Source organism: Haemaphysalis longicornis, unplaced genomic scaffold, assembly GCF_048455015.1.
Source record: "Haemaphysalis longicornis isolate Haplotype H1 unplaced genomic scaffold, Haemaphysalis longicornis Haplotype H1 scaffold_6, whole genome shotgun sequence".
Taxonomy (NCBI): Eukaryota; Metazoa; Arthropoda; class Arachnida; order Ixodida; family Ixodidae; genus Haemaphysalis; species Haemaphysalis longicornis.
The window spans coordinates 20,972,874-20,998,874 of record NW_027526407.1 but is presented as its reverse complement, the minus strand read 5'-3'; the positions used below and the strand labels follow the sequence as shown (position 1 = coordinate 20,998,874).

Sequence of the window (26,001 nt, the reverse complement as noted above, 5' to 3'; positions counted from 1 at the left end):
ACAAAAAAAAAAAAGCAAGTGACATAAGACAGATCTTCGAAATTTCAGCTTGCTTGTGGGGCTTAATTCCACCCGCTTTTCAACTGCACTTCAGTGGGAGGATTAGCGACACCAACGGCAACCGAACTCCCCTGTCATAATTGAGTATATCGATTGATTGATTGCAGGGTTTAACGCGCCGACGCAACGCAGGCGATGAGGCGCGCCGTAGTGGAGGGCTCCGGATTAATTTTGACCACCTGGGGATCTTTAACGTGCTCCGAAATCTCGTACACACGGGCGTTTTCGCTTTTCGCCTCCATCAGAAAAGCCGCCGCCGCGGCCGGGAATCGAACCCGTGACCTCGTGCTCAGCAGCGCAACGCCTTAGCCACTAGGCCACCGCGGCGGGTATGAGTATATCCTGTGCTCGTTATGGACCGCACAAATTCTTTGTGAAATGGCGTCTATATGGATGAGAATTAATTTGATATTCTTGTTCCTTTTTCATTCTTCATTTCTTTGTACTGTTTTCTGTTTTGGCGTTTAGTTCCGTATTACATCCCACTATCGCCCCCTGTCACTTTACTCGTCATCGCAATAAATGCTAGCGCACAACAGAACAAACACCAGAGGGCGGACGAGTCTGGCTCTGAACCTGGTTTTGTTAGGGAGCTATACCTTGGACTATGTTACGAGAGCCAAGAATGCGCAGCACGTGTGTCAACCTGCAGAATTAAAAAAAAGTGGCCGCGTATCTCTTCACTCCCAGCAAATGTCATCGAAATACAATATTCTGCTACCATCCCAGCAACGTAGAAATCCCTCTTCTTTTTTCGGCCCACCTCTCACGCTCTTCCTACAATAAACACAGTGCAGGTTTGCTCAAGTCAATTATATTTTGCCGCCTTCCACAGCTCGGGCCATGTACTGGAATCTTTTGCTACATTTGACATTGGAACACTGCCACGAAAGGGCGCCAAACCGCTTTTTGTATTTTAAAGTCAAAACATTTTTATGGAGTAAGTTTTTATTTGCTATCGCCAAAATCATGGAGGCATTTATTTTTAATTTAACGATCAATACAAAAATCACTTGTACTGATGTGTTGCGTCAACTATTCCTAGTATTGTTTTCTTTTTTGCTCAACAGTGTTGACTAGTGTTTGCTTTTATGCTCAACAGTGTTGACAAGTCTGAACATTGGCACCAGATTTTGCAGTGTGGAAATGCTTTCGCTATATAAACGTGTCGTTCAACAATTATTTTACCTTTTGGTCAGACGGCTGAATTCAGGGATACAGAGACTGACCAAAATATTCGCGTTTAAGTAAACGAGGTACGACTAACGTTTATAACAATCGAAGGCATTCGTAACAAAATTTCGTAATTAGCAGTAAGAAGTGGCCCTGACATATCACTGATACAAAATTGGCCACGCTTACTGATGCATTCTGCCCCCTGTACTTCTCTAGCCTTTGTGTCATGATTTCCATCCAAATCGTGGATTTCACTTAGCCAGGCTTTACAACTGCATATCCAGCAGTGCACAAGAAAAATCAACTAGCCTAGCAGCAAGTTTTATTGCGACATTGTCATTTGAAGCACGGCGAGCCAGATGCAGTGTGAAACTTCCAAGTACACCAGCAAACATTTGTCGACCTTTTTCTATCACTCCCAGTAAATTCTCGTTCAGAAATTATCTCTATTTCTATGCTCTCCGTGTAATTTATGTGATATTGTTTAAACAGTGACATAATTAAACATAAATAGAGGCAATCCTTTACCAAGTGCTGTGAAGACTGCTTCAGAAACTAGTGGTGAAATTTATAAGCGAACATAGGCTACCTGTTTTGAATGAACGTTATTATAATAATCTTTTTCAGGCGTTGGAACAGAGGATCGAGAACCTCGAGCGCCCATTGAGAAGGCTCATTGAAAGACTGCGGAATAACGAGTAAAGTGGTGGGCGGTGTTTCCGATGAGACACTTTGGGTTCATCTAATGGCGGTTTTTTTTTAGTTCTCTGTAAAAAAATGAGAGCGTAAATTTGGCTCAAGTTGTTTTTGCTTGCATGATAGGGCTCCGTGCCTTGGCTTTGAATAAAAAGTTTGGTTTTGTTACATAAAGAGAAAAGGGAGCAGCTAGGATGGCTCTTTTGTTTCGAGTCGTTGTAATAAACTTTTGCAGCCTTTCCTCATTTCGCGTCATTTTATCTTCGAAATAAATGATACGAGTTGAAAGCACGAGAAAAAAAATTGGCTCCAATCCATGCTGTGAAGGTCATTGAAAATCAAAGCTTTAAACGACACCCACAACAATCGCCCATTCGACGTCACTTGAATTCAAAAACGTGGCGCTACAAACAGTGAAACCAGAGATTTTGCCAGCCGTTGCCTAAAATTTGCGGGGCGGCACCCCGAACGCACCAGCAAAGCAGAGGCCCGGCTGAGCTGCGCACGCTGCCGCTGTAGCCCGGCCACAGCCTACACTACTCCGTTCACGACGCCGCCCCGGCGGATTCCACGTAAAGGCTGGCAGAATCTCTGGTTTCACTCTTTGTAGTGCCACGTGTGTGAATTCAGACCCGGCCGTGCGTCCGCAGAAAGAAAAAGGAAAGGAGCGTCTTTCGAAGGGTGAGACAGCGGAATCTAGCCACCCTGATGTGCTAGTTCTGGAGTATACGCAGACACCGAATCAATTCGCCATGTGAGCTTAGCGATTCCGATTTATACCTATTTAAAATAGTTAGTTTAGTAAATTTGAGAATTGCAAGAAAGGTGAGGGATAATCGCTATTTATCAGAACCATTTGCTCCTTTCGCCTTTTGTAATGCTTGTTAAAACTCAACCGAATCGGCTTTCCCGCCCTTAAAACCAATCATTAACGTATCTTTTCTGTGCGGCCACTTAAGTCCGTCGGTTCCGGGACACCCAAGAGGTGCTGTTGAACAAGTTAATCAACCCTTGCGAAGGATGTGCGCAATGGACGCGAAGCTGGGCCAGAACAGGCCCAAAACAACCGTCGCTAAAGAAGACAAAGCCGTCTCGCCTACGCGCCCGCCGGTGTGAGCAGGGACGTGCGCGTGGGTAACAGTGGGTAACCATTCTCCGCGCCACCTATACTCCGTTTCATACATCAAGTGCAACGCTGTGAAGGCTACACAAGTAGTCCGCAATGAAAGGAGGTGTATCGCTTCGCCCTGTTTTGTAGCCGAGTGGTCTAACGCGTCGCTCTGGAGAGAAGACGCTGAATCTTGAAGTACATGGGTTCGAAACCGCGTTCCGACGTTTCTTTTTTTCTTTTTATCACATCTTCTGCGAGTTTAATTCTAAATCTTATTTCGTTCCCAACGCGCATGCGGAAATAAACTGCACGTATGGGTTCTGGATGCATACCGATGTTTCACCAGCAATTGCTATTTTGTCCCGATTCTATACCATTGTCAGCTACATCGTTGATTCTAGCGAGAACTTTGTGTAAGAAAAACACGTTAATTCATTAATTATTTAGCACAGCTGCTCTAACCAGGGTGAATTACCAACAGGTGTTCACTTTCAGCTTTCGTTTTTGCCGTTGCCCTGACGATCCACTTCTTTATGGGCCTCTCTTAACACACTCAGCATGTTATTGATTATACCGGGCCGCCAGCAGAGCAACGGGTTCAGTTTTTACCGAAACATTTGGAACCGACTTTGGCACTGCACTCTGGAGTAGCCCGAAGCTCTTGGTGCGAATAACGTATCATTTGTTATTCATGAGAAAGGACAGAAAGCAGATTTCTGTACCTTAGAATACTGATTTCTGGCACAGAAACGCATAATATATATTTTAAATTTGTTATTCGCCCCTTTTCTGTCCGAATATATGCAACATTTTTGTGAATTCTTGTGCGTGATTTATTTATTTTTTCACTGCAATATTTCACCCCGGAAGCAAGAGTTATATTTTCTTTTGGGATTGGAGAAAGAGCTCTTTAAGCTAGGCACTTATTCGCAAGACAATCATGGATAGGTCAATTGTTTTTACATACGAAACCCTGATATGGCCCGTTTTTCTGTGTCAAAGAAATGTCTATGGTATAGGTTAATGCTGTGACAAATAACAGTACTAGCTCATGAGTCGGAGATTTGTTGCCATACATAAATGCATACAGGGGCAATACGGATTGTGTGTCCTACACAAATATTCCAAGAGGAGACTTTCGCGGTTTAAAAAACAAACTTTATTTATAGAAGAGCACCTCTGGTCAATTTCCTGGTGGGTTCCGACTTCTTACTTTCCTTCCTTTCTCCCACCCAGTTTTTGCAGAGGTTATATGTCTGCTTCAGCTGTATACACTTCACGACCGAACAGGACAGCACTACAATGTAGTGTTTTTCATAGCACGGGTCACTTGGTGACGTTAAACTCCACCAACAAAACCACACGACGAAGAAACACAGTTTGCTTTGTCGCGGTAACAAAGCCTTTTCGGGGAATCGGCGCAGCATGAAGAAGCGCGAGCAGGCTGGATAGAAAGGTGTCCACGCTCCAGCTCTACCAGTTGACCCTCGTGAACAAAGCCGCCACTACTGACAGGAGACACATTGCTGGGAAGTTCATCAACGATTCCCCCCTGCCCTGCCTTCGAATTCCTTGATCGTCCGTCCGCAGGTACCTGCGGCGCCAAACAATGATGCCAAGATTCCGTATTCTCCTATCATAGGTGAAGCCCATGTCCTTCATTAACCTCCACAATCGTTTTCGTGAAGTTCGGCAAGTCGTCGTCTTCGTGGACAGCCTTTCGCACACTGTCCAGTGTCGGGATCTCCCTCATGGCGTACATGCTCTTCACATTCAGACGGATGGCATGGACTGTGAAGCTTTCGTGCTTGACGGTCCGCGTGCTTGATATCGTCACGTCGCGCGGCCTTCTCTTTGGAGACACCAAATTCCCACGCAGACACTCCGCCTTCAATTTCGCCACGGTACGGTGAGATACTCCGGTGTCCTCGCTCACAACACTCAGTACTTCCTGCACAGATTTCACCGGGAAACGCACCCTGGTACGGGCGTACATATTTGCAATTACTTGCTTGGCGTTCTTTGACAACTTTGATGCGCAAACCCTCGAAAAAATACGTACAGGAGACGTGGTCGAAGCCCGAGAGCTGGACGGCATTTTTTCAACGCTGCTTCAAAGAGTAAACAAAAAACGGCGTTCAAGGTTGCGAGGAGAGGGAAAACCTGATACGAAAGCGACAAACATAAAATACAAACTCGCATATTTCGATCGTTTGTCCGGCAACACGGGCGTTTTTTGTCAAGCTGATGATAAATATTTATGGTTTAAGGTTGCCGGCGAAGCATTTATTGTATCTCGCGCACCGCAAGGAACCCACTACTTTTGGTCGCGGAAGCACACAGCGCAAACAAGAGCGCTAGCTTTGACAGCGTTGCACCTGATGTATGAAACGGAGTATAGACTATGCTTCGTGGGTGAAAACCGCCCTCCCCCACCTTAGCAGCGTTGGGATTTTCTTGTCGCGCACGCCACGAAGGAACCGCAAGCTGATAGAGGTAGAAAGCTTTGCTTTAAAACAGACTATCTAAATTTTTTTTCTACTGCGTAAGCAATCATTCCCGCTTTTCAGGTTCATTAACCGTTCTTAGTGGTCTTAAGCGCAATATCAGTTTTTCTTGAAGTTGGGGAAGTTGATGTCGGTGCATATTTAAGCGCAGAGCAATGAAACTTGCGAGAGACCGAAACACAACAAAGGAACGCGACAAAGGAACCCGACTAGAAAATAATTTTCTATTCTTGTGGGTGAAAGTACGTAAACAAATGCTAAAGCTTTGACCCCCCCCTCCTCCCTCCCCCCCCCCCCCCCCCCCCACCATATGCATGTTGAAAAGTCATTTGTTATCTCCCAGAAACTGTCTCTCTTGCGAAAAGGAAACGGATGAAGTCCTGTCGCATTTTTCCTCAAGGCCCGACACCACGTAAATTGCGTGCCTGATTTCCCATTTTGTTCTGTCCCTTCACTTGAATAAAACTGCAGTATTGTGGGATGCTTCAGTGCAGTTCCACTTAGCACAGTACGGTGCAAGAACCCCCGGAAGAGCCGTCTGCTGACACAGTGCATGGCGCTTGTTAAGCCACTAATTTAAGCAACGTCATGAGTGCACGACTTTTGGCGTAAAAGCAGGACTTTGTAGACTGTGCGAAAGGAGCATTTAAACCTGCGCTCTCTCACATACTCCACAAAAACCTTCTGTATACATAAGTGTAGTCTCTTTTGCATTATATCGCGTTTTCTAAGATAATTCACAGACGTAGAAGACTATCTGGCGCGGAAAAAGCTCCAGCAACTCTTGCTATTCCTTCTTTTCGTACATAAATGGGCGGTACCAGTGCGCACGTCTGTCTGGTTCCTTACGAGGGGTCTGTTTTCCTTTTGGCATACACGGGAGACATGTATTAATCGACTCCAATTAAGTCGCTATTTCTGAGCATCGCTCTTTAGATGCTGGAGCTGTCTGCAATAGCACGAAAATACTATTTTTTATCGTTTGTGTCAGACATGCTTTGGTTAAGCTGCATTTCACCAATTTTGTGTGTGCCGAACGAACAAGCAAACGCTGTTTTTGTCCCTGTCATGGTAGCACGAACACTTATTCTACTTCCAACTTAAAAGGACCCTGCAACACTCTTTGAACAGTGCAAGAAAACCTGTGAGACGTTCACCTTATACTGCCAGGAATACCTGAGCCAAATATTACACCTGCGCGTGAAGCGGTGAGCGCGCAAATCGCTGTGAAAGACGCGTAAAGGCGAACTGCGCTAGCTTCAGTTCTCCTCATTATGCACCCTGGCATGGCCTAAACGACGTCATTGAGACCATGGCTGTCCATTGGCTATCACTGGTCAACTTTGCGGCGTAGTTCTCGCATTTCCTGTGACGATCCGCCGTCGTCGGCGCTGTATACGAACCTCTTCTATGCCTGAACTTGTAAGCACGAATTTGCCGTTCCTTTTGTGTTTTTAGAGCGCGAGGACTTTGAGTGATGAGCTCAATACTTCCCTTTCAACCAGACCACTCGACAACAAACGTTTATTTCTTCAAAAACGCCCTACCAGCCCGGGCGCGCTTGCGAGCAGGCAGCAATGCCTGCTTTTATCTGGCACCTGACCAAAAATAGACCCCTCCACGTTGCGGAGAAAAGGAGAAAACTCCCGAGCATGTAATATATCGAAGGTCGCCGAAAAGAATGCCGCGAACCGCTCCCTTATCCAGGAGAGAGAGCGTGCAGTTTCGTTGCGTTGTCCGCGGTCGACTTCAGAGGGAACGATTACGCGCGATTTCTCATCGCGCGTAGTTTCGGTAAAAGTGAACGGATTTTCATAATTTTTCGGGAGGAGATTGCTGGGATATTAGACTTTAACCCCAAAATACATTCCTAGTAGTTGATGGTAAGTGCTGCAGGGCTTCTTTAATCCTGGAATAGAAGTATTCAACGCAATTATCTGTCGCCAACTCGTACAGGAATGCGAACACTTCATGTGCGTCAATAAACATGCTCGCCACATCCTGTAGTATATTTATTTTTCTTTTATTTACAGATATACCTCAAAGCCCCAATGGGTAGGAGTAAACTTCAGGTCTTCTCCTTATCAAGGAATGCGCCGCAGTGTCTCGTGTCGCCGTGAGGGACGAGGCACACTCCGATATCAAAACTATGTACAGTTTACGGACAAGAATATTTACAGGACATATACAAGGGAGCTGAACTAGCCGGCACAAGCTAGACTTTATCTGAGACCTACAGGAAGTTCGAAAGCAAAAGATCCCCTTCCTCCCACGGGGCTCGACATAAATACGCTCGTTGAGGGAAGGGGAAAGGTTGAAGAAAACAAGAAGCACCAAGGCCAGGTACAATACTCTCCGACCGAGCAAGGTGCGTTCGGAGAACGTCCATGCATGGTGGTTGTGACCCAACTTTTCAAAGACAGCCGTTCCTTCTTGTCCCAGGCCGGTCACGGACCTGCTCGTTTCAGTAAGAGCCACCCATCAAGGCGGCCTAATTGTTAGCGGCCCCTCCGAAGGGTGACGGCCGTCTCCGCGTCTGCGTCGTGGGGGGGGCGTCTTGAGTGCGACGACGTCCATGGTCAAACCCTATAGTGGGGTTTTGAATGAGGGGTGGTGAACCTCAAAAATTACAGAACAACCGAACAACAAACAAATTCACTGCAGTTGGGCTTCTTATACACCCGAACACTACAAAATTGTCCACAAATCTGAAGCACCTAACAACACCACCGCAACGAATATTCTCCTCAAAATTATGGCTCCGTGCGTCGGATGAAGCATGCGATGGAGAACCCAATGCTGATGTCTTCTATCTAGACAAATTCTGCGCCCCCAAACTCGGTACACACGGCCGTGAGATCGGGGAAAGGGGAGGAGAGGTCAAGGAAATCTGTGCTGTTTACAGCATATTCATGTTGGAACATCACCCATCCATACGCATCCGTGTTTTCGATAATTTAACCTCCATAAGATATTGATAAAACTCTACTTATACGCAAAAATATGTGAGGGGCAGAATAACATTGAAATAACATTTGTATTTCTAGGAAAGCCACGAGGGAGAAAGTGAGCTTTAATTCACCAATTCGGTAAGGTCACTGCAGGGTAATTCGATAAAAACACTCTGGAGTGATCTTATCGAATTGGTGACGTTAAACTCACTGCTTTATTTCTAACGGCTTTTCTAGATGTACAATTGTTATTTATAATTTATTCTGCGCCCCCCTTATTTTGCGTGTCAGGTCAATTGTATAAATATCTCATTTCGGCACTAGTACAGCCCTGTATAGAACTGGCAGTATAGATAGATAAATACCCCAAAATACATAGTGAACACAGCATAAAAAAATTAAATGAGCATTTTATGTACTAAACTACCACAATCAGCTGTTCTTTTTTACAGATTAGTTTTTCATTTCTGATTGCACTGGTTATTCGAACAGGAAACTCCACAGCTCTACCATCAGTCGGAACCCACCAAGGCTTTCCTTGCAAAGTAAACACCATCCTTCTTTTTTTGTTTACTTTCCACTCTCGGCAACTCAGGGCTACTCAATAGAGTTGCAAAGAGTGATTCACCGTCTTTGCCAAGCGTGGCTGGACAAACACTGTGGACGGAGGGACGGCGTGCCGAAAGCTAACAAAAAAAAAAACGAAACTGATATTCACGCTTTATCGCTGCTGTGCACACGGCCCTCGGCCAAACAGTCCACCGTCCCAAGCAGAATAGCTAAGCGAAGTTCGGAGTCGGAGCTGGTAAATATGGCTGGCGAGAATACGGATGCCGCTGACAGGTTCGTTGCAACTTTTTTTTTTCCATCCTCTTGTTAGCACACTATAGATTTGTGCTTGTCACCCTAGGAGCTGGTGTTTCGTTGCTAGGTCATAGCAAAGTTTATCGTAAGCGCTTTGTTTTTATGTTCGATCCAAGCGGGTAGTAGGTGTGGCTTCCGTATGCATTTTTAGGGCGGCAGTTCTGCAGTTGCCATACAATTTGGCTGAACAACCGGCATGTAAATATCATGAATGTCGATTATTCTAACAGCACTGCTTAATATCTATATAATTACATGCCCATATAACACGTCATTGAGTTCGGGCCATGATGCATGTGAGATTACACTTGATCTGCAAGAAAATACGCAGTACTGCCGTTCTGTATAATTTTGAAAAGGGTACTCTCAGATGCGACGGGCGTATTTACATTTGTAGGTACAAAAACCTTGTCGAAAAGCTTGTCAGTAGCGATGCTACTAGAAAGAGCATGGCTCTCGTTTCAATACACAAAGCGCCGTCTGGAGGCAACACGTCGGTTTAGTAGCCGTAACTGCCTCTCCTATCTCCGAGAGGGAGCCACCGCCACGTCAACTCCGGCGCTTGTCTTCGGTAAAATCGCGCTGCAGCAGGTGCACGTCTTGAGGGGGCTCTGAACGCCGCTAATTTGATAGCGTCCTCGATAAACACGCACCGGTGTTGCCCCCAAAACCGGCGCGGTGCACAGTGCCCTACGACGGTGCGTACCGGCACGGAGCGTTGATCGAGGACAAACGGGGCGGTTCTACCCAGGCGCCATCTCTAATCGAAGAAATCAACTCATAAAAACGTTCACAAGTAACAATACAGCACTGTAATGAGACACAGCGCTATTTGAAAGTGGCATTTATTGAAGGCCAATGATTATATGTACGCACAACTTAAATCCGTCACACATGCGGAACAACGTACCGCCACCGCTTCCACTAAACAGCTACATACAAGCTGCTTCTAATCTTCGTTTGAGCCATAAAGCGAGTGCCTGTTTTGTTCCGCCCTTCCGTTACAGCAAAACAAGTACGTCTTCATCGTCTAGGCACTCCGGTAACTGTTCATGATAATTCGATCGAACGAAACGAATGTCAATCCCCAACTTTCTGGCAATGCATGCAGCCGTCTTTGAAGTACACAAAGTTCGCGTCCTCATTTACAATCACTGGCCATTGTTACCGCCCGTTAGGAGACTGTCGCATCGTTGCCCGATGAATTCACAAGCACGCCATCCTTGCCAGCAACAATACACAGCTCCGTCCGCCTTGACACGAGTGCGGCGATGCGCCGTCGCTGCAGCAGACGGCGGAGGAAGCTCCTTCGCCTGTCTCGTCCGCGATGCATCTCGGGACTGCACGCCGGCGCACCGTCGACTCTCTCGGTGCGCGGCGGTGCAGCCAAAAATTGCCCCGCGACGGTGCACCCCGGTTTATCGAGGACGGGCGGTGCACACCGGTGCGGTTTATCGAGGATGAAAAGGCGCACCGGTGTGCCCCGGTGTGCACCGGTGCGGTTAATCGAGGATGCTATGAGTAAAAGCTGTTGCGCGGTAGGGATAGCCAATTGCTGATGAGGTGGGTTCCGCCAGAACTAAAAAGGTGTAAAACTGCACAAGTTAAGGAGAAAGCCGCAATTATAAAATGAAGAATGCCGGAAACGTTAGAACAACGTAACTGTAGTCTGAAACATGATTGGTAGATGGCGCAGAAATACTGACGGGCAGGCTGAAATATTCACACTTAACATGGCTGTCGCACGATTACAACTTGGGGCAAAAAACGCACGCTGCCTTGGAAGTAAAAAAAAAAACTTACGTACAACACCGAAGGGAGAGAATAAAAAATAATTTGATGAGCATAAGTATTCATACCACGCCACTCACCCGGTTGAGAGCCAGGTTACGAGTTGCCGACACAGGCCTTCGTTACCAAGTATTGTTGGTGTTCAAGACCCGAATCAGCAAGACTAGGCATCCACTGCTCACAGGAAGGGGAGAGGATAGGGTATGGATTTGGAGATTTCTGGAAATAGGAGTTTGTTGGCCCTGAGCATGGAGGGGGGCTGTGAAAATAGAAATTTGTCAAAAATAAAATGTTTAAAGGGACACTGAAGTGATATGTAAACATTGCGATATTGCTTGCGCAAATTGTAGTCCGGAGTCGCCAGACCATGTTTCGACCACTCTGGGCGCGTTTACGCGATTTTATTTAGTAGAAAAATTAATTCGAAAGTGCTGTCCTCCTCTCTTTACGCTCACCCATTTTCTGCGGAGTTTTCGTGTGACGTCGAGAGGAGCCGAGCTCGCAATTGGCTGCGCTACTGCACGGCTCCCCTGCCTTCAGACAGTCAGTCGGCCCAGCGTTTTGTCGCAATTCGTTCGCTCAGTTGAAACGAAGCCAGGACACGTTTGTGAATGGTAGAATCTGCCTTTCTTTACTTGGTTAGTTTGTACACTGTATCTAGCTCCAAGTCAAGGTCGCTTCACACAAGCGCTGCACAAGCGCACATGCGACGCTTCGCTGACTAGTATGCCAGTAGGAAAATATAAGGCCTCTTGAAGGCGGGAGAAGAGTCAGCGAAGTCAATATAGGTACTAAGGAAATAAAATCAACTGATATGTTTACCGTACAGCGTAAAACTAGGGTGCGGGAAGCACTTTTTTGCGCTGGGCGAACAAGCACAGCGGTAAGCAGCACGACTACGCATCTGCGAACGCTTTTCCGTCTACGAAATGCAATTGCTAGACGTGAGCTATTGTGGAAACTCGGGCGACGCTTACTGCACGAGCGCAATACAACAAATAGTCACCTAAGCTGCTTGAAATTCCAAAACTAAATAAAAGTGTAAACTGGTTGTACAATATATACCCTATATTACCAAGGCCAGCGCAGCCCGCTCCGTTGCCGAGTGGTTTGGGGCGCTAGATATGCCACCGCAAGTATTTTGCAAGTCAGGAGTTCGAATCCCCGCAGGTACGTGCTTTTTTTTTCTGTAAGTTAACTTTTTCGTTTTCCGCCGATGTTTTCTATATTGAGTTCACCTTTTTTTGGGCCGCAACGTTCATGGCTCCACGAACTAGTTCACAAAACGCGCGCGGGCTGGCACTGGCGCGCTAGCGAGTTCTCGTTGGCGTGCTGTTGCCATAAGCACCGACTGCTTGCAGGCAGTGGGCACAGGCCAGAATGAACAGACCCTTGGCCTGGTGCGAACACGCTTTTTACGATACAGGCATGAGAGAGGCAAGCTCCAAATATGGGGGAAAAGCGCATGACCTTTGGGCGTCTGCGGGTACGCGGAGGGCGTTCGTGCACTGCGTAGGTTTCGGCTAGTGAATGCTACGAATCCAAGCCGTCCTAGGAGGCTTAACTTTATGCATTTTTACAGCTGACAACATGGCAGAAGCGCGGTACGAGGATTACTGAGTTATTGAGAATGCCCATCCAACAACGCCGACGGTTGTGTTTTACAGAACCGAAACCAAAACTTGTTTGGTTGCTCACCTTGGGCATCGTCCAACCACGGTGCCCGCTCTTCCGAACGTCACAGCTTTAGTTGGTGCGGCCGCCGCAAACCGCGCATGGTAGTTTTTCTTCTTTCGCGCTTTGTAAAATAATTACCGATTTGTCAATCGTAAAAACAATGAAAAGTGTGCTAATCTGAGCCAGTCTACGCAGTGCACGCAAAAACGGGAGCTTGAGAAATTCACTTCAGTGTCCCTTTAAGTTGGGCCGACGGAAAACAAGGAATATCTATAATATTGGCAAAAATAGTACATATTATTAGTATGACCATGAACTTGGCCTATGCACTCTTGACGCGATAAGCTCAGCAACATGAGCGATTCATCTGCTTTCTGATTCGTCTTCGTTTCTACATTGTTTGTGCCAATCATTATCTTATTTAATCTTCCGTTTTCCAACGCGAGATCATTATTCGCTTGCTAGTACGGCTGTTGATATGTTGCAGCCGTGCCAGGCGCTCGCGAATAAAGCAGACCATATCGTTCCAGCCCGACTTTTTCAAGCGATTGCGAGAATATTTAGAGAAACTTCTAAATAAGTCGAACAACGCAAATGATAGAGCGATAGCTGTGGAAGGTGTCAACCCAAAAAGAAACAGAAAATACGCAAACATATCCTAAAAACATTAAAAGCACTTTCATAAAGCTGTGCCCACCTTTTTCAGACCATTCATCAAAATAATTGTGAAGCGTCGCTACCGTTTGACGTGCGAGCTTACCAGCGTTGGCGCAGCGAACCTCATCAGATGCATCCATTGCAACGACATTGCAGAAGCTGTTTTCAGCCTCAAATGCAAACACAATCTCTGTGGAGAATGCTTTTTCCGTTGCATTCCTTACACATGTGTTAAGGATGGCATCAGTACAGAGAAAGGGCTGGTAAGTGTCTGTGTTGTCTTATTTAATACACCGAATGAATTCTGCTAGTCATTTAATGTCGTTTATTATGCGAACAACTTCGAACAATACTTTGGTGGTTCCGTGCGGTGGTTTAAATTAGGTCAGCAAGTTCTTCATTTTGGATCATGCTGAAATTTGTTGCTTCCATTCTGAGCATGTTTTTTCAACCACTCTTCGCCGCCACGTGCTCTGCACTTTATTTAATTAAAGGTGCTCTTACTCCCACTATATTATATGAGCGAATGCCAACCGCGAAGCCATCATATCAAGGCTCGTCAGAGCTGGCCTTACCTAGACGAGGTGAGAGTAAAAAAGACGCATATTAACTGATATATTGTTTCATTTTTTTCACATCCGTATCACACTGCGTCCTTCCATTCAGTGCCTCACTCTTCCAAGCTTTGCGTGGCTTGAGTTTTGACTTGTTGAGTGGTCTTGTGCACATTAAAATATATACCTGTTACGAGTTTTTAAAATGGCTGCTACGTATTTTTGTCGACTAAACTTTTCTTGAACACTCCGGTTGTAGATAGAATTTGTGGCCAGTGGTGGAACTTTTCTTATGTTGACCTGCACTTAACAATATTGTTTATAATTGTGCACAATATACGAGTGCAAAGAACGATCACCACATTCTGTGTCAGTGAGAACTACCGAAACGTTGGAAATAACTGTTACTGTAGCGACTCGTCTCGGGGGATCACAAAAAAGCAGATGAAGTTTCTGGCTCCTAACACCCAAGAAATAATCAGGCATACATATGCCGTACTACATACACACGGTTTCTCGCTCCCGAAGCTGCGCTCTTGATAAAAAACTGTGGAATACTTGTACTTGTCAAGGATAAGAACCTAGTGACCACTTTACAGGTACCACATCCATGACCTGACCGTTGAACAATATAAGCGGCGTCAAAGATAATGTTTCTATTTGTGTGACCTTCGATAGAAATGTGCTCCTTTGCGGCTGGTAATGCAAGTCATGCTTTTTAATATTATTTTCTCTTAACCCGTTTTACATAGTTCAAACGACAACTTTTCTTTTTGTGCAGCACAGAAGACCAATTCTGCGTGTTAACGAAGGTTTAGCCACGACTGTAGTTCAGTGCCCGGAATGTAGTGACAACTTTGTGTACGAAGAATTCAAGGTGCGAAAAATTCACATTCCCTCCCGGTCTCTACCATTGACAGGTTAACTCTTAGTTTCGATTTGTACTTCATATAGCGCTTACTGTCGTGAGAAACAACAAAAACATAGATGAGATTCCCAAGTTACCGCTGTGGCCTGACTGCTTGAAATTTACGGGCATTTGAAGTATGCGAAACTACGCACTGGCAAGAACATGTGAGGAGCTTTTTATGAAATGAGCCAAATTCACCTAAACCTCATTTGCGAAAAAAGCGGAAGTTTATTCCCGGACATAAATGCAATGCGTAAAAACCATTAATGATATCTTTTGCAGGTCAGATAGGGGAAGGTAATGGCAACAAGTATTTAAAAATTATGCCGTAAATTTAAGCAATATTGGGATGATAAGCTTGGATTTGGCACGTATTGTCTTGTTACACTCGTGTTCATGCGGAATTGTTATAAAAAGTTTGTTACATTGACTTTCAAGATTGATGCGATTACGTTTTGGCGAAAAGGTATTCAACATATGCAACAGGATTTCAACAAAATCTAAATTAAACACGGATAGCAGTTGAGTGCTAATAGCGCCATTTGCAGCTCTTGTCAAATTCTTCCGTAGGATAATTTTATTTTGCGCGCCTCAAGGCACTCACGAAATAAGCAAGCTCTTCTTTGCCTTGTAACGAATTTACAAAACGCTTCACAACTAGGCTGCTCGTACCTTCTTCACCTTAATGAAGTGTGGTTCATTCCCTCAGAGAGAAGGGAGGGGGGGATTTCTCAGGTGTTGTAAGCGGTAGTACTTTTTTTAAGTAGCAAAAAGGTACGTTTGAAAGTAAAAAATATAACCAGAGTTATTCCGTACGGATGCTGGAGATAAGATAAAATCACTGTTTGACATCCCTTAGTTTCATTTTCTCACTTTTTCTGTTCACTTGGTCGTCAACTTCTGGGACGGTATCTTTCGCCGATTTCGTAATTGCCGCCTGAATTCATGATAATCCGGCTCCGAAAGGCAAAAAATAAACTTCTGACACTCATGAAACAGTCCGAACGGTCAAGGCAACAGCAAACTTCCATTGGGCAAATGGATTCGGCTGGCTGATATCGATCCGTAAAAGAGCAAGATCTGGCTTATTTGCTACACGAACTGCAATCGGCATTCACGTTTGCAGGGCAATATCTCACCTATTCTCTTGCACCTCTTTTTTAGGTGAAAAGTGCAGAGTTTTACTTGTCACTGCGGTTTTATACGACTCTGTTTCAGTTTTTGGATCTGGCCCATTTAAAAAAAAAACGCCCCATTTACTTGCATTATTTTGCCTAACTACACGAGTTTCGCGCACTTGTGTTGTCACTGCGGCTGTCCTAGCTCGCTCATGTGTGAATCTTTAAGAGAGGAATTAGGGCAAATGTATAGTATGAGGGGCCTACCCTCCATTGCACATTTCTAAGAAGAGCTCGTGGTTTATCAGTATACTCGGCATTCGTATATCTTGTTTATCCCACGCTGGGACATAATCACTGCGCTCAACAAAAAATTGCTGAGTGTCCCACAGCCAAGCGCAAATCATAGGGGGATCCTCAGTACATGGATATATTGCCAAGAGTTGCAAACAGGGTTACGACCATGCATAGAATCATCCGCCTACGACAAGGTCCTAATTATCTCAATACAGTTAACTTGCTTAATCCTGTTGTGGAGGATAGTAATTAGAGATAGTGACTACGTGACCGAAAGGTACGCTCTATGTTCCCAATCGTGTTACCTTCACTTTAGCTACGCATGGCGTGCGGAATGTATGTTGAAGTAATGGTTAGAAAACTAAAAATATCAGCGGTTTTAACTTTCGGCAGTGCGCATAATATTGGAGCTTCGAACGCAAGTCAAGCCGAGTAGGTATATCATTTACGCAGTGACCTTAGTTCGGCTGCTACGTAGGGCACGGCTACCGCGGCAGGAGCAGGCACACGGCCCAGCAGAGGCGCTGTGATTGCCGCTGTAAGCTGGTTGCGCGGCTAAAGACAGCGAAAAAACTTTCGCTGTTGCTTTCGTAGCGTGGCTGGTGCGACAAGTGCGACGCGACGTGCCTGCGTCAAAGTGAAGTGCCTGCTTATCGCGCCAGCCGTCATGTGAAAACGAGAGCGAAAGTCCCTTCTTACTTTCTTTATCCGCACAATGAGTCGACGACGGCCACCACACCTCCCCTGTCTGGTTCCGCGCCTGCTCTGGCCACGGTTGCGGTGGCCTAAAAAACTTTGACAAGGACTGTACGTCGCTGCGCTTGTGCAGAAAGTGGCAGATGGAGTGAGCTGTTCCTGTAGCGTAAAGAGCTACTGTGCTTATGAAAGGCTTGAGCTTCGCGCAGGCGTTAATGTAATACTGACTGAGCCCGTATATAACGGTACCACGCAAGTAATTCACGCTGCCCGCCACTAGAAACTACGATGCGATGCTTGTAGCGGGGCTAGAACACAAAAATACGCTGCAAATGATACCACAATTACCTTCTTCAAGATTTAGGACGACGGGAAACACCGCGGCTGAAGGCCAAAAATAGTTGGAACTAATATCGTAGCAGCGAAGTGCCAAAGGTCTTATGGGCCTCGGTGGCAAACAAAGACCGAAATATATGAAAGAGTGTCCGCGTAGCCCTACAGTTCAAAAGGTTATGATATGCGTTCTACAATAAAAGACTTTACGCAAACCTGCTGTCCTTGCTCTACTTCTGAGGTAATGATGCGATGTCTGCTCAAAAATGGCTCGGGTTCATCGGCACTATATTGAACGCCCAGAGGCCCAATTTGCCAAGCTAGGTGACAGGACAACATTTGCTGCCCATTTTGGTTGCTTAGACTGTTGTCAGAAATGTATGTGTGGTCTCATTTTCTTGATTCAGCCGTTGCAAAACCGACACCATGGAGTGATCGCGACGCTCAACTCGTACTTATTTTGCGGAAATCCTGCAAGTTTGGACAGTTGTGCGATAACCTGCAGGCCTTTTTTTGTCCCATAAAACCAACGCCAAGAGGCCCAATTCGCCCAAGGAAGGTGACAGGACACGGTGTGGTAGTGCATTTCTGTCGCATAGTATTATTCCAGGAGCATATACATCATGTTAGTTGCTTTATTAAGGCGTCAACGAAACGGACACCACAGGGGGTTCGCGAGTTTACACTAATGCATGCTTAGGAAAGATGATAGATCTACCAGAAAGCCTATGGTGATATAACAAAAACTTCGAATAAAATGTTTTAAGACACATTACGATTATGTGTAAATTCATCGGTAATGAATGTGCAACAGTAAATGAAGTCCCAATAAAACGGGAAGCTCATGTTGAACGAAAAAACAACAAGATGTCGTACTCATTATATACCCAAAATTACTTCCAAATAACCGCTTATTTTTCAGTGCTTTCAAGTATACTTAGTGTTCTATGTTCACGAGTTTTAACACCAATGTTTTGCTTTCCCAGAGGCACATGGACAACAGTCATAGCGGCATCAGAGATGTGATTGGAGTGTGGCCATATCAAGAGAAACAGGTGACCAAATAAACTTTGAAATAGCGGTTTTCATAAGTTATTCTGATAATTGCTGCTTTACAGATGTGCATTTTGGGGGATATATTTCCCATTATGAGAAATGTAGCGCGAATATCTAGGTACATCACGCTGTGGCCATGGAGACGTTGATAACATGCATGTTTTTGTGCTTTCAAAGTCGTACCCGCGCTTATAGGGCTAAATGTACTCCTATGGTGTGCATGCTTCCACCCGCAATGTTACCCATTTGCTACTCAAAGACTAGTTACAATAATGGTGCGAATGTCTGTGGAGGAAACACCAGTGACGGAATGCTAATATTTTGTCCGACACCTCTCCTAATGCAAAACAGGTATCGACATTTTAAATGTATACGAACTTGGCATCACTGAGAGCACAAAGTGAATAAGCACTGATAACGTCGGCGACTTTATGCTGACATTGCGAGACAGGGCAAGAACTCGATCCTGATATTCGTATTACCAAGCTTAGCACACGCATCTTACAGTGCACAAACAATCCAAGGAACTGTACCTATCGTGTTTGGCTTTGATCTTGGCCTCAGAGCGATTGTGAATACTGCTACGTGGAGGTGAAAAAAATGAGACGAACCATATAAGATGTGCACTGTATTTACTCTACCTCTAAAGTGCCCATGAAACACATTGGGGCGGGCAAGGCGACCCACAAGTTCTTCAGCGTGGCTTCGTTTGAGCGCAACGCCATGGCGCCTGCTTTCTTGGTCGAATCCTCATAGCTTGACTATACCCTACTCGCGTTGCCCACCGTCCCGGTCTAGACCGAGGTAGCATGGCGAGTGCGGGGAAATGAAAGACGTGATGAGAAAAACAGTAAAGAAATTCTTGCCGCCGCGGATGACGATTATGGGGTTTTCGAACATTGGTCCAGTAGCAGTGATGACAGCAAGAAAATGACGAAGCAGTGAAGTCTGGGAACCACGCCCGACGAGAGGGCGAGATGCTGCCCTGTATTTACACTGTGTACAAATCCATTACACAGAATGGGGCAGGCAGGCCACGCGGCCAGCACAGCTCTGTCATCATCGCATATTTTGTGCACAACTCGATGCGGCACTGGCTTCGTTATTGTTTTCACGTGGCGTGGCAATCCTGTTAATTTAAACTAGTGCGCTTTGCCTTCCTCATTCAGAAAGTGCAACCGCCTAGGGGGTATCCACTTCACAGGGCAAGGGTCGTACACGTATTTAATGCGCCTTGTTACTAAATGGTTGAAGTTTTACAAGCTTTTTCGCAGAAGTTGTGCTTGCGCATTAATGCATCAGCGTTGTTGGTCATTAATAAATTAAGATGAGAAACCAGCGATTACTTGATTGTCAGCTCGGCTTTGTGTTTTGTTGCACTTTAGAAAAAATGCGGTGAAGTACCTGAAACACCAAACGAACCAGCTTCCAGAGGAAACGAACCACAAGGAGACGGGACGGACGGGCGATGTACGAAATGCCCGCAATGTCAGGATTTATGGGACAAGAAAGACCTGCAGGTAATCGTATAACTTCCCAAACTTGCAGGACTTCTCCGAAGTAAGCATAAGTGGAAAGTAAGGAGAATAATTTATTAGAATGTATGATGGGGTGAATTGGTCAATCACTACAAAACGTTTAGCGGAGCAATGACAAAAACCAAACAAAACGGAAGCTACTCGCAACAGTTGGGTTTCAAAATCAGCAGGAGTATTTGCGTACATATATAACACGCATAAAGAAACAAAGTCTTGCTGGGCATGTGTGTGGAGTTCACACGTGTATAGAGAGTATAGAGAGGGAACTTCATTGGTGTATACTGGTACAGTTGGCTCGCTGAGGCACATTGTAGGCGTTCGATAGACACCAGGAGCTTCCTAAATACCACGCATGATTGCATCATGATTTTGCCCCGCAATTTTTGTTTTTTAGTAACTCGGCTGCAGAATCACGGTTGCTACAGAGAAAATAAAAAATTTTTCGACGGTATTTTTCTACAAGCTATGCCCTGTAGCCATTCACTAACACATCGACTGTTGCGAATGTACTGCGGTGCCACTTGGCACGCTATGTACGTAACCTTAAACTGCCAATTGGGGCATCGAGGTGTTGCGTATACGAGAATGAGAACAGGGGATATGAAATGCATAAAACCAATGGTGCCTACCAAGGCCTTGCACTACCCCACGCGTTTGTGTTTTCTTGACCGGAAGCTTAAGCTATAGAGCGCATTACAACAAAGAGGACGTCAAGCAGGCGTTCTCCTACTACAAACGCAGTAAACCGGCTTTTTCTTCACAAATCTTACAGCAAATTACAGAACTCAGCATCAAAACATGTCTCTATAAATTAGTATGATGGCGGATCGCCACAACTTCAACTTGCATACCGTGCTAAGTGAACGCTTACAGTGCAGTGAAAACACTTTATATAAACTATCTTCCCCTACCCTTTTTCCCGTGTCCCACAACAGGGCCTATTGGCCACCTACTACAATAGTCATCCATTCCATTCCTGAATGGGCCAAATATTTTTTTTTGTTTCAAAAAAGCTTTTGCGGGGGTCGTAAACATTAGTTTACTTTCCAAAAGCTTGGTCTTTCAAATTCAACAAGATTACCTTTCGTCTAAAAGGCACCGTTAAGCTTTGACCAGTACTCCTCTAGAGATATGAGCCGCGCTTTGCATACGAAGAGAGGTTCTACGGCAGTTTTGCGGCGACGGACAGGGAAAACTATTTTGATCGATCAATGAACTGATTCTTTTGGCATTCAAATTATGTCTTTGCATGCTACGTGACATCACACAGTCAGCGAGAATGAGCTGGCAAAGGAAGTTTTGAGTATCTTCACAATATTACAGGTGTACCTATAGTGCCTCTAAACGTTTACCTTCCCAGTAAGGCATTCGTGCGAAGTGCTAAAGCCTACCCTGAAATATCTGGAGTGTTGACGCTAGTGTTCTTTAAAGCTGCTTTTCCGCATTTTGCTGTTCAGCGTGGCTTACTCGTTAACAAAAAAGTAAGTTTTTGATTTTTTTCACGCCGTCATCTACTCACTAAAACCAAACTTAGTCGGCGAGCGACACACAAACTCTGCGGCCGAAGCCACTGACGTAGCATAGCGAGACGTTCTGATTCTTTGAAGCTGCTATTCCACATTTTGCTTTTGAGCGTGGCTTGCTCGTTAACAAAAAAAAGTTTTTAATTTTTTAACGCTTTGATCTACTCACTAAAACCAAACTCAATGGGCGAGCGACACACAAACACTGCGACCGAACCCACTGACGTAGCATAGCGAGACGTTCTGCTTAGGCATTCTCACGTAGCGATTTTGGTAAAAGCTACTTGTATGTGCATTGTCCATCATGTAGTGGTACTTTCTTTATAATGAGGATTTCAAGTGATAGAAAGTCCATTTTTTGGCACCTACGTAACCTGTTATAGGTTACATTTCTAACAGTTTACTGAAGCGCAACTTAATCCCTCCCTCTGTACAAAGGAAAAAGCGGAATTTTGAGTGATATTAAGATCTCAAAAACGGCGGTTATGGTGTTTCCTGCCATTGTGGAGAGCGGAAACAAAGGACGGAGCACGATTTCAAGATAACAGGCTTGGTCGTGTTTTTTTTTTTAATTCTTCTGTCGGTTCACTACGTTTACCGTGTTGAGGGGCGTCCGCGGATGCGTGTGGGTAGTAAAATAGGCATACCTTCTCCATTTATCGACTTGATATGATTCACCTCCTGAAGAAAAAAAGGGCTGTCATTTAGGGAAAAGAAAGAGCGATGAAAGTTCTGCCCTTTGAGAAGAACTCGTTATCCGCTCCTCACGCATGAAAGGACAGGATTGCCAAAACTGGTATAGCTGTGCAGTTCTGTGTGAGCGCACTGGCTATGTAAGAACATACCTTTTATCTTTCATCGTTCTACACAATGCCGTGAAAGGAAAGCTATCTCTCACGCACTTTCATCTGTACAGGAGCACGTCGAAAATTGTCGATGGAACCACTCGGAAGATCTGAACTTATCAAACGGAAAGACGAATCATCACACACAGCCTGTGGATGCCTTGTGTTTGCAAACCAAGGCAGATTGCACATTTGTAAAGGTGCGCAAATTTTGCTTCGGTAGTTGTAAGAGCTCCAGGTGCTTCAGGTTTTCAACTGCAGCCGCCGCAGCATACAGGGTTTCGGAACAAGCGAAACAAAAATATTATTTAAAATATGCCCGTCCAAAATGCCGGTGTCCATCTCGAGTAAACAATTGCACCCAGTTTTGTAGGTTTCAAGCAACAACGTGCTCATATTTATACTTTTGAGGAAAGCTTTTCTTGCAGTGATCTGAAAAATAGTCGGCCTGGACATGGAAACAAGAGTGGCGTATTTAGGATAATAAAATGGTAACATTACCAGGTTTTCGTACGGTAATAGGCATAGACGTATCCTAAATGTAATTTAATAGTAACCCCGATTAAGTTTAGTGAGTGCAACTTCCCACACTCATGAATACTTCGTCATCCTTGTCACCTTGGCGGCGATGAAGTACGTTCAGTAAACGTCATTCGCGATGATGTCGCGTGGCCACCAGTTTGTTCAGTTATTACTGTTGTGATAAACTCCTGTTTATTACAACACAAACTACAGTGCAGGATTAAATTACGTTTGAAGCAAACGTATTCTATGCCCATCGTTTATGCTCCCGCTGTAAGATCAACCGTAATTTTTTCAACCCACTTCCGTAACATTTTTGGAATTTTCATTGCCGTAATGACAGATGTTCTTATCGTCATAGCGTTTTAAAATCCCAAAGCAACTACACGGAGATAAATGACTTGATGTATTACACAGTATTTGGGAATCGCAATCTACACAGCGCTAACGTTTTTCTTGTCACGTTCTTTACAGAAAGCCGGTGCAGACAGTGCCGTAGAAACGACCGAAGAAGATGATATTAATATGCTAAAAATCACCCTACAGGTGAGCTGATTTGTATAACTTTGGAGCACACCCGTTCATAACTTCTTTGAACGTACGAAGGACTGAATAACTCTTCGGAAGGCATTTTACGACGTTAGAATAAACGATTGCAAGCTGCATGTCAAACAGCCCTTCAACACTATACTGCGGTGCGTGCCGAAAAGCAAACTTTGGTCGTTGTACCTGTTTTGTGAAAATTTCTTGTAGAGCGGCAGTGATATATATGAACTAAAAAAACACATTGAGTAATTAATATCCAAATTTTATAGCTAGACACAACAGAATAGCGTTAAAATAAGCTAGGAGATAAGGCAGTATCAGCAATGTAAGAAGGCTTATTTGAACATTGAGAATTTTTGACCTACCCTCACATAAGATAGTAAATTATATAAGAAGCGGGCCCGTCGCGCATGAAACAAAGTTTTTTGGTGGGTGTACTTGATGCTTTGATTTTTTGGGGTGTTCCCTCTGCCTGAGTAATTAATTCCTGCTCTACTGAGTGTAGATACCCAATTCGAATGGTTTTAGGTGTTGTGGAACTTCTACTCAAAGAATTTGTATAGATTTTTAAAGTAGAAACGACGCACTAACATACATGTTATAATTCAATAATCCGACGATATTCCATTCCTCTTTCCATACTCATTTATTCTGCTTTCTGGATTCCACCTCTCTGTCATACACTCATGCCACTGTAGTCCTCCCCACCTGTTGTAACACGCCAGCTGTTGCCCTCACTTGCCTCCACAGCTTTGAGAAACTAGGTCTATTTTCTTCCTTTTTTTGTTTCCCAAAACAACAAAGCTCAAAATTTCTTTTTCCTATGCCCCTAGCAAAACCTGTTTCCAACTTTCTATACACGTTTTTTTTTTTTTTTTTACTTTGGGTGTGCGGCCTTCTGTAGGTATTTTGAAAGTGCCGAAAAGGTCTGTTTGGGAGGATCGCACACGCTGTTATAAGCTACTTAGTTTAGATTTATTTTGGGTTTATTTATTATGCTGATGTTTTTTTCAGCAACTAGAAAAAAGGGTCGAGGCACTTGAGCTACCCCTACGCCGCCTCATCGAAAGACTCAGGAAGGACGTGTGAACAGAAGCACGATGTGATGTTCTTCTGTGGTTTCTCTCTTGGGAATTTGTCTGATGTACTTTCAAGAGAACTTGAGATAAAAATACCCATTTTAGTGCCTTTCGAAATAAGGACAACAAAGACACAGTTCTTGCTTCAAATGTGAATAAATTAAGGTCGTGTTTATCATTTTCTTCCTCAAAAAGAAAGCAAGCTTTCTTCTGTATTTTATTTCAAGGAGGCGTTATAAAAGATATACCCTCCTCACACTCGGTGGCGTAAATTTTTGCCGTTAAATTCCGTATCCTGAGAGCGGAAGCTGAAATTCGCTGTTATTTTGTCACTGACAGCATCGTGCATGGCATGAACGCCGGGAATGAACCTGATTAACTCATCCAGCCCGCAAAGACGCGAGAAAAATGAGTTGAAAGCACGTCCACCATTCGCCGGCGTTGCGGATACAAGTCGGGGAGAGATATCAGAGCCGCCTGCTAAGCTATAATGTCACTCACACCTCTTTATAACGTAACGTTATATAACGAACTAATGAATATAGTGAAGTAATTTAAATTCCCCTTGAAATCGCCATAGAGATCCATGCATTTGAAACCTCGTTGTAACGAAGTAAAATTGACATGTCAATGGATATAACGAACTAAATTAGTCTCCCCTCCTCCCCCTCAAAAAAGGCTCTACCATGGTGCGTGAAGTATTCCGCTGAGTTCGCCACTCGTTTAGCGCGGCTGTTTTAAAACTCCCGCGTCAACCTTACGGCCATTCGCAACCACGCCACGCGCGGCCGAGCGAGCCTACCTCTTCGCTCAGCCAGCGGGGCTGGGCAAAAGGGCTGGCGGGATACGTGACGGCAGGGATTGATTGATTGATTGGCTGTTTATTGGAGGATGCCATAACACCCTGAAGGGAATGGGGGAGAGTGGGAAAAGGGAAACAAATACGAAAATAAAAGTTATCAATAACACATTTGCACTTTTTGTCCCATTAGAAAGTCATTTCGGCCGGGAGAAGCGGCGAAAGGTGGGTTCCCTAAACCGCGATGCCGAAGCGGTCACTACGGAAGAGACGACCGACGAGCTGTCGCAGATGTCACTTAACAAACAAGCGATGACGCCGTGGTCTCTCATGCACACACGTTCGACGGGCCAACGTCAGCGCAGGCGCTCGATGCGGTTGACCATCCACGTCGTTTATTAGGCAGCCATGGCTACGTCAAAAACGGCATCAACGGTCATGGCCACCACGAAGAGCATGTCTTTCATTTGCGATGTCCGAAACGAATGATCATCACGGACGTTTTCCCAGCTATGTGTCCCGGGCAACAAAATAGGCAGTGTCCGCATTCAGAAAGCAACATATTTGTCTTCTATTAAATTTCCGCCGCATTCTTGGACACGCAGCGGTACAGTGGACCGCGAGGTGTTTTCCTTCGTTTCATTATTATAGTTCTGCGCACAACTGATCATACATTGCCGTAAACTGTTATAATT

General features: G+C 44.9%; 2 protein-coding genes across 12 annotated transcripts in view; both read left to right on the top strand.

The window, feature by feature from the left end:
* LOC144142292 (uncharacterized) overlaps nucleotides 1-2,173 on the top strand; it is a 51,257-nt gene extending 49,084 nt beyond the window's left edge. For all 8 annotated transcript variants that reach the window (XM_077673687.1, XM_077673684.1, XM_077673688.1 and 5 more), the window contains one exon: nucleotides 1,864-2,173. In XM_077673687.1, the coding sequence (XP_077529813.1) occupies nucleotides 1,864-1,938 (75 nt within the window). In that variant the 3' untranslated portion in view covers nucleotides 1,939-2,173. The remainder of the gene's footprint in view (nucleotides 1-1,863) is intronic.
* Nucleotides 2,174-9,235: 7,062 nt separating this feature from the next.
* LOC144142291 (uncharacterized) lies at nucleotides 9,236-25,408 on the top strand. Of its 4 annotated transcripts, XM_077673677.1 has the most exons (8): nucleotides 9,236-9,344; nucleotides 13,540-13,753; nucleotides 14,826-14,921; nucleotides 18,385-18,453; nucleotides 19,840-19,974; nucleotides 22,432-22,560; nucleotides 23,357-23,428; nucleotides 24,443-25,176. In XM_077673677.1, the coding sequence occupies exons 1-8, from the start codon at nucleotides 9,313-9,315 to the stop codon at nucleotides 24,515-24,517; spliced, it is 822 nt and encodes a 273-aa protein (XP_077529803.1). In that variant the 5' UTR covers nucleotides 9,236-9,312; the 3' UTR covers nucleotides 24,518-25,176. The 4 variants fall into 4 exon arrangements, with proteins under 4 accessions (XP_077529803.1, XP_077529805.1, XP_077529807.1 ...); XM_077673679.1 differs by lacking the exon at nucleotides 14,826-14,921 and having other exon boundaries at nucleotides 24,443-25,408; XM_077673681.1 differs by lacking the exon at nucleotides 22,432-22,560 and having other exon boundaries at nucleotides 24,443-25,183.
* The last annotated feature ends 593 nt before the right edge of the window (nucleotides 25,409-26,001 follow it).